This window comes from Perognathus longimembris, chromosome 21 (genome assembly GCF_023159225.1).
Source record: "Perognathus longimembris pacificus isolate PPM17 chromosome 21, ASM2315922v1, whole genome shotgun sequence".
In the NCBI taxonomy this organism is placed as follows: domain Eukaryota; kingdom Metazoa; phylum Chordata; class Mammalia; order Rodentia; family Heteromyidae; genus Perognathus; species Perognathus longimembris.
In genome coordinates this window covers 8,822,492-8,831,226 of record NC_063181.1, presented here as the reverse complement: position 1 = coordinate 8,831,226, position 8,735 = coordinate 8,822,492, and the positions used below count along the sequence as shown (strand labels likewise).

At 49.7% G+C, this 8,735-nt stretch overlaps 1 protein-coding gene across 2 annotated transcripts in view; it reads left to right on the top strand.

The window, feature by feature from the left end:
- The first annotated feature begins 3,182 nt into the window (after window positions 1-3,182).
- The window catches only part of Xpo7 (exportin 7), a 72,543-nt gene continuing 66,990 nt past the window's right edge, over window positions 3,183-8,735 (top strand). For both annotated transcript variants that reach the window (XM_048330876.1, XM_048330875.1), the window contains exon 1: window positions 3,183-3,317. In XM_048330876.1, coding sequence (XP_048186833.1) covers window positions 3,198-3,317 — 120 coding nt within the window. In that variant the 5' untranslated portion in view covers window positions 3,183-3,197. The remainder of the gene's footprint in view (window positions 3,318-8,735) is intronic.

Here is an 8,735-nt window from a genome sequence, read left to right as displayed (position 1 = left end):
CCATTATGAACCACAGTGCCACTTCCAGTTTTCTAGTGGTTAATTGGACATGAGTCTCGTGGGGACTTTTCCACCCAGACTAACTTCGAATCACTATCCTCAGCTCTCAACCTAAAGAGTAGCTGGGATTAAAGAATGAGCCATCAGTGCCTGGCCCTTCTAGATCTTTAACTCAAAGATACTTGCCCTAAATCTTTAGGAATAACAGAGGAAGGAGCAAAGGAGACTGCAGTTGACTCTGTGGACAAGTGTATGGATTAGGTAACCCCAAATGGTGTGCTAGGAAGAGGGAGCTACCCAAGGGGCAGCTCTGGGCCCACAACCAAAAATAAGGTATAGGGGAGGCAGACATAGGACATAGGGTTGAAAATAATGAAAGACTAGGCAAAAAAAAAAAAAAATGGGAGCAGGGAGTCTGACCAATCAGAAAAAAACTATTCATAAGGAACTTGTATGATGATACATTATTTTATGATTACTGTTAGGAAAATGGAGAACAGAAAAGGAATAGGCTGAACTCAATCATCAACAGGCAAGGACTGTTTATTAAGGAACAGCGAGGGGCACAGACCTTCCCATGGGTTGGGAAGTTGTGCTCCTAAGTGGATTTTGGGGTAGGCTTACATAGGGCTTAACAAGGAAATGGGGGGGGGGGAAAGGTTATGGTCCCAGGGTGAGGTCCTTGACCAAGCCCACAGTGGAGTGCTCCACCTGGGGTAGGGGGCTATTGTCCCTTGGGGACCAACAGTCCTGTCCTTGGCCTGGCCCAGATTGGAACTGCCTGCAGACAGGCATGTGATCAATCAGGCCCGTGGTTTTGCTTGATCTTGGGGAAGAAGGCAGGAATCAATCCTTCACTTACTATTAATGTTAATCTCTTACTGTGCCTACTTTATAAACTGTAGACCAGGAGCTGGTGGCACATGCCTGTAATGCTACCTACTTAGGAGGGTGAGATCTAAGGATGACAGTTCAAAGCCAGTCCAGGCAAGAAGTTCATGAGGCTCAAAATTAACCAGCAAAAACTGGTAGTAAAAGTATGGCATAAGTGGCAGAGCACTAGCCTTAAGGGAAAGAAAAAAAAAAAAAAGGCAAGCAAAGGTGGATGGCCCTGAGTTGAAACCCTGGTACCAGAACAAAAAAATATACTTTATGAGAGGTATTCAAGTGTGCATAGGGTGGTACTATTCACATTTTCGGGCATTCACTAGGAGTCTTGGGATATATCCCCTGTGGAGAAAGGAGGGATGACCCCACTAAGAAAAGAGAGAACTCAGCTCTAGGAGCTTTCTGAGAGAAAGAGTCTGTAATGACTTAAGAAGGCCAGAATGGCCAGAGCATTGTGAGCAAAGGAACCAGAGTAGAGATAAAGTAAGATCATGTAGCCTCATGGACCATACCAAGGATTTGAATTCTAAATGCAATAAAGGCTGCTTAAAGCTTTTAAGCAATAGTATAAGTTATCTGAATTGATTTTATCCTACAGTTGTATAGAAAGTGAACCATCAAGGTGCAAGACAGGAGACAGGGAATCTAATACTAGAGCTTAGGAAGTCTATACTAGATACAACAGGACTAACAGGACTTGAAGGGAGACTAAAGAGGTTAAGGAATGAGGACTGCCTAGGCATTTATTCTGAATATTTGGGCCAATAGTTGGGTATCACAATAAGGAAAAAAAGGTGGGGGGAGGCCAATAGAGGGTGAACAGACACTTGGGTCTGGCCCATCAAGAAACTGTAACTTCTACCCTATCAGTCCTGCAGGTAGGGAATCCAAAGACGGTCATTTCAAGGGCCATTCTAACATGCCTCTGTAGTTCACTACAAGGTCAGGGAGCCACTAATCAGACACAACTTTTACACTCATAGAACCAATGATTATACTTTGGAAGGCTGTTGCATACACATGCAAACAAAAACCAACAAATGTTAAAAGAACGAAGCTGGCCGGAAGCAACAGTCAAGAGCTCTGCCTTACTTCTGCCTCCTAAATCTCCCATTTCAAGGTCCATTTCAAGGAAGGAGCCAATCTTGCAGGCTGAAACCCAACCACAGAGGAAGTCTGGGTAATGTAGTTTTGAGGTGTCCTACCTTTCCGAACCAGGAAGACACTAGGAGGAAGTAGGAGGTAGGAAATGAATGTTGAACGCCAGCTAAGAACATCCACAAAAGAAAGGGTGTGTCATTCATGACCACTTTTATTAGCATTGCTCCAGGTAGGGCCCCCTCGGGCCCCCCCACCCCACAACTGAGGAAATAAAAAGCAATGCTCTCAAAATGCTAAGTTCTTATCTAGGGGCCTACAATGGAAGCCAGCAGGGAATCATCCTGAAAGCAAGAACTAGCATTCTCCAACACTGATAATTCGGGGCCTGGGGCTGGAATGTCATCAGCCTGAAGGGGTAGGTCTCCAGCTGAGCCCTGGGGTCCTGACCGCGGCGGCCACCTCCACCTCTCCCAGCCTGGGAACCCGATCCGGATGAAGGCCTGAAGGGTTGCCACGAGGGCTTCGGTGGAGTCCTCCCCCCCCACCCCACCCCCTCTCCGGTGGCTATTTCCGCGGCTTTGGGTGGGGGAGAAGAGGACAGAAAGGAAACAAGGAAAGCACTCCCGGGGAGACATATAAGTGTGACGCCGCCGAGCAAGTGTTGGTGGCGGTGCAGGTGTCCTTAGGTGGCGACGGTGGTGGTGGGGTCGTGGGCCTGAGCGCCATCCGGAGCCCCCCTCCCGATGAGATCGGCGGGCGTAGTTCCGCCGAGGGTGGGGTAGGGGCGTCCCGGAGCCGGGCTAGCAGACGACACGTGGGCCGAGGGACCGACCACCCGGGTGCCGAGGCCCGGGACAGGGAGCGACCCGTGTGACCCCGGCCCTGCGTCGCCACGCAGGAGCCCTCACCGCGTCCCGGAGCGGAAGGCGGCGCCACCTCTCAGGCCGGCGCCCGGCTGTTCGCGGGAGCGAGCGCGGCCCCTTTAAAAACCATGTAAACAAAGCTTTGTTCCCCCGGCTCCCCTCCCCGGCGCTTCCCGGGCCCGCTCCTTCCTCCCACCCCGCGTCGTCTCCGGGCCGCTGACGTCGCCCGCGCCTTTACGCCGTCCCAGCGGCGATGCGCATTCTCCAAACGCCGCCAGCCCGCCGCGGCCTGCGCAGTCGAGCGGCGCTACGCCGCGAGCGTAGCGCGACGAGCCCCCCGCGCGCATGCGCAACGGCGACGACGACGGCAGCGGCGGCGGCAGCGGCCCCGGCCGAGGTGCGCGCTGGGGGGGAGGGGGGGCCGGAGAGGAGCATGAATGGAGCAAAATGGCGGATCATGTGCAGGTGAGAGGAGCCGCGGGGGAGGGGGCGGCCGCCGAGAGAGGGAAGTGGAGTGGGGGTGCGCGCGGCCCCCGGGGCCCGGGCCGGCTCGGGGCTCGCCAGGCCGCGCCGCCGCCTCTCGGGGCCTCCACGCCGCCGCCCGGCCCGCGGCCCCGGCGGCCCTTCCCGCCTCCCGGGCCGGGGGGCCTCCTCCATCCCCTCCCACCCGGCCTCACGCCTCGCGCGCGCTGCGGGCGAGGCCGGAGCAGCGGCGGGCGCGCACGGCCGCGGCGGCCGCCCGTCGGTCGGTAGGCGGAGGCCTCGGGGTACCCCGCAGGGGAGGACCGGGGACCACCCCCCCCCTTGCCGGCTGTCCTGTGGGCGGGGGGTGGGGGGGCTCCCTCGTCACGCCGCCGGTCCTCCACCAACAACAAAAAGCTCCGCTCCGCCGAACCCCGCTCTCCGGAGTCTTTCCCGCCGCTCGCTTCTCACGCCCCGGAGTGTGAGACACCCCACCCCACCCCCCCGCCGCCGCCATGCAGCCCTCGGGCGCTCCGCCACTCTCGGTCCCGAGCGGCCCGAGTCCGGTGCGGCGCCCCCCACACCCGCAAACGGGACCTGAGGCCTCGGCCCTCCGCCCCGCGCGTCCCGCGTCCGCGGCCAGCAGTGGCGGAGCGCCCACACCTCGCGTGCGGCGCGGGGCGGAGGGGGGTGTGTCTGAGCCCGGAGCTGCCGGGCCGGGCGCCGGCGGGTGGCCGAGGGTCTCGGCCCCGCCACCCAGCTGCCCCCCACCCCCGGGCCCCGGCCCCGGCCCCGGCGTTGCTTTGGGACCCGGCCACTTTTCCTCAAAAGACACCGCACAGGCCCGGAAAAGATACGGCGCACACCAAGCCCAGGAGGGGCTGGCGGAGTTACGGGGTATTTCTTGCAAACTAGGTAAAGTTGTCTTTTTTTTTCCCCCTCTGGGTGCCTCTCGTTCTCAGTGTAAAAATAATAATAACAATAATAATCGGTTACCAGGAACCTTCCCATTTCCCACGTCCCCAACCCTGAAGATTTTGTGTCGCAGGAAGTTGAGGATTAGTGAGCCGTGTGGCCTTTATTTAGCATACTGTATAACACCGTTCCCTACACGAAAAAATGGTCGCGTTCCCAAGGTGGCTGTACCAACGTGGAGTTTTGTGCTTCTACCTGCTTGTTTGGGAGAAGAGAGACTGATTAAAAGACTGGTTCCAGGCCATGCGTTGATTGGCATAGTAAATCTTCAGGGTGTGAGGGGCAAGTTATCAGGACCCAGTTTTATCAGGCTTAACCACAAATAAGACCACACGATTTGAGTGTGTTTTTTTAAGCCAGTGCCAGTGCACTAATTCAGAAGTAGCAGTAACAATACAGAGTGGCACTCTGAGTTTTATAGCAGCCATTTCTAAGAAGCTTGAAGGAGTTCATATGATTTTTTAAATGGAATTCTTGCATTTTAAGCAAGCAGCTGGACAAGAATTACCTCTTAAACACTTAAAGGAACAAAACCAAAGCTGGACTCATATGGTTTGAAAAGTAGAACCATGAGAACAGTCCCTTGACTTTGAATTCACTGATCTTCCTCTAGTAGGAGGGAAAGTATCCATAGACAACCTTTCCACACAAGGCTTTGGACTGTAGAGGAAGTCACTACTACTTTTATGATCCTTCAAGAAAGGTCTTTATTTTTAGTAAGGAGATATTTCTCTCCCATTTACCCAAGAAAAGTGGACCAAAGTAGGGATTAACTTTCAAAACAAAGGGGTGAATGCTTGTCAATGCTTCTTATTTACTCTTTAAGAGCTATAATGTCAAAATTAGTGGTTAATGGTCTTTGTATCAACAGGATTAAGTTTTTGAGTGAATTCTTTTTTAGAGGGAATAAGACCTACTGCCTTTCTTTGCTAGATTACAAAGTCAGTTTTAGTATTAGATGCAAGCTTTAAGGTGATGCTTTTATAACAAAAACGTTCCCTGAGTGGTCAGAGTAAAGTCAGTCAGGTGCCAAAGGCCTAGAACGCGCATTCCCCTCACCCTGGGAAAACTAATCTGCAGTGTATTGAAGAGGTAATACTTTTTCCTAACACCATTTGTATATGAAGGGCACCCCTGGCTCACTCGTGTAATCCTAGCTACTGAGGAGGCTGAGATTTAAAATTGGGGTTCAAAACCAACCTAGGTAAGACAAATTCAAGAGACTTTTGCCTCCAACCAGCAAAAAGCCAGAAGTGAACAGTGGCTCAAGTAGAGCTCCAGCCCTGGGGTGGAGGTCTGATCTGCAGGCCCTGAGTTCAAGCTTTATTACCAACACACACACACACACACACACACACACACACCCATACCCATATGTGGATTCTGTTACAGTTTATGATCGTGGCTATGGCAAAGGTGCACACATTAAACAGTTGAATCATGTATTTCTAATTCTTTTTAGAACCACCAGGGTGAGCAGGTTTTGTTTTTTTTTAACCTATACAAGTGTGTGGTCAGGTCCTTTAAGGTTCAAATATTAGCATTTCCTGTCTAAGGTAGTGTGTTTTCATGGAAGATTTTTAACTACCATGAAACTTGAGTGAGCAAGAAGTTACAGTATTTAGAGTGTTAGCTCTGTTGCTTTCATAGTCAAGTGTCTCCAGAAGAGTGGTCTTTCAGCAGCTCTCTGGAATGGTTCTCTTATTCTTGGTCTTACAAGATGATTGTCTATAACTCAGTGATGGGGGCATTATCTGGAAGAAGAAAATCAAACCAGTTTATTTGCATTTATCTTTGGTTCCCCCCCCCCCCGCATTAATTTCTTTATTTTTTTCCCTGGTTCTGGGGCTTGAACTTGGGGCCTGGGTCCAGTCCCTGAGCTCAAGGCTAGAAGAGATTTACCTCTTAAGCCGCAGCTCCACTTCTGGCTTTTTTGGTGCTTAATTGGATATAAGAGTCTTAGGGACTTTCCTGTCCCCTGGCTTTGGACTGGGATCCTCAGATCTCAGCTTCCTGTGTAGTGAGGATTACAAGTGTCAGCCACCAGTGCCTAGCTGCGTTTACTTTTTGTTTTTTTGGCCCATCCTGGGGCTCAAACTCAGGGCCTGGGCACTGATCCTGAACTTCTTTTGCTCAAGGCTAGCATTCTACCACTTGAGCTACAGCACCACTTCTGGCTTTTTCTGTTTATGTGGTACTGAGGAATCAAATTCCAGGGCTTTCATGCATGCTAGGCAAGTACTCCACCACTAAGCCATGTTCCCAGCCCTACATTTTTTTTTAATGTACATAAAACCCTGAAACTAGTGCTGCCTACTTATTGCAAAGATTAAAACAACTCAGCCAGCAGTGGTAATGAAAAGGTTCATACTAGGTTCGTAGAGCTATCTGGTTTCCAGGAGCTGGAAAAGAAAAGGAATATAACTATTCATTATGTATAGAATATGTGATTTACTATATCAGTGCATTAAACAAAAGATAACCAGTAATGTGAATGAGGAATAATTCTGGTGTTTTATTGGACTTAAGCTATGCTGGGCCATGCAAAGAATCTTAAAATATTACTGCATTATAACTAATAACAAAACACTGTTTTCAAAGTAGTCATAGTTTGTCTTAAAATTCAGGTACCATAATTAAATATTGACAACCACTCTAACTCTGGGGAATTATGAAGAATCACTATAACTGGGAAGTTAAAATTTAACAGAGTACAATGGGGCTGGGGATATGGCCTAGTGGCAAGAGTGCTTGCCTCGTATACATGAGGCCCTGGGTTCGATTCCCCAGCACCACATATAGAAAATGGCCAGAAGTGGCGCTGTGGCTCAAGTGGCAGAGTGCTAGCCTTGAGCAAAAGGAAGCCAGGGACAGTGCTCAGGCCCTGAGTCCAAGCCCTAGGACTGGCCAAAAAATTAACAGAGTACAAAATTTTAACCTGATTTATCTAGCAAAAGTGATAGCTGTCGTTACAGTTTTTTTTTTTTATTAATGTGCAAGGAAATGATAGGCACGAACATAGCCCATGTTGAAAAGGGAGTACTGTGCAGTTTTTGAGAATTTTATATGGGGGGGCGGGGAGGACACATGTAACGAGTAATATTTTTTCAGCTAAACAGCATGGGAATGCTCATTGCATGCAAGGCCCTTTGCTGTGCAAAGAATGCTTAAGACTCTGGAGCCGGCAGTGAAGGGTCAGATTCGGATGCTCCCTTTGCCTCCTGCTACCCCCAGTCCCACAATGCTGAGGGTATGAGAGTATGAACCCTGGGCCTTGTACTTGCTAGACCCACCACTCCCCATACTGCCATCATCAGGAGTACAAATGTAGATACTGGAATGAAGGTATTCTTTTGAAAACATGCAACATTTGTATCAGATAATACTGGATGGAAGACCTATATCCCTTCCTACCCCAGTCAGTCTCTTTTGTGGGTTTATGTATATAATACACCTGTATTTTTATTTATTTTTTTATTTTTTTGGCCAGTCCTGGGCCTTGGACTCAGGGCCTGAGCACTGTCCCTGGCTTCTTCCCACTCAAGGCTAACACTCTGCCACTTGAGCCACAGCGCCGCTTCTGGCCGTTTTCTGTATATGTGGTGCTGGGGAATCAAACCTAGGGCCTCGTGTATCCGAGGCAGGCACTCTTGCCACTAGGCTATATCCCCAGCCCTGTATTTTATTTTTGGTTTGTAATGATGGTTCACTGTACTGTCCAGGCTGGCCTTCAACCAGACTCAAGTTGACGTATCTTCTTTACCTCCTCTCCTAAGTGGCTGGAACTACAGGCATACACTACTCCACCAAGAAAAATATATCTCAAGTTAAAAATAATCTATATTTACTTGGCAGTTCTAACTTTAGTATACCTGCTCTTGTGAGAAAACCTTGAGAAAAATTAAAGGAGGCATATGCATGTGATAATCATTCAAGCAATACATAAGATACATTACTCTCATGGAATGATCTCTAATTTAGATAGAGGAATAGAAGCATTCTTTGTCTTCCCTAGAAATTTGCTTCCACTTGTTGCAGAAATGAATGTTCACAATCGCAGCTGCATTTTTCTCCTTTCTTAGTTGGATTTTGAAAGCAGTATTATAACAGCACTTCCAGGAGGGAGAGTTGCCAGTTTAATAAGACTGTGAGCTAATGTCTGGGTAAGTACAACTACTAGGGCTACTTCGCTCACTGGCATCTGTGTGAAAGAGATAGGGTTTCGAAATAGTACTATCTCACAGATTTCCTCAGGGTCAGGAACCTGGGAGTGGCTTATCCAGCTAGTCCTGGTTCGAGGTCTCTTTTACAATCTTTCAGTCTAGGGGGCTACAGTCCTTTCAAGGTCTGACTGAGGGTAGAGATCTGCCCCCTGTGCAAGTCAAGTTCTTTGCAGGCTCTTGTTGGACTAAGGGCCTCAGTTCCTCACAGTGCTAGAGACTCCTG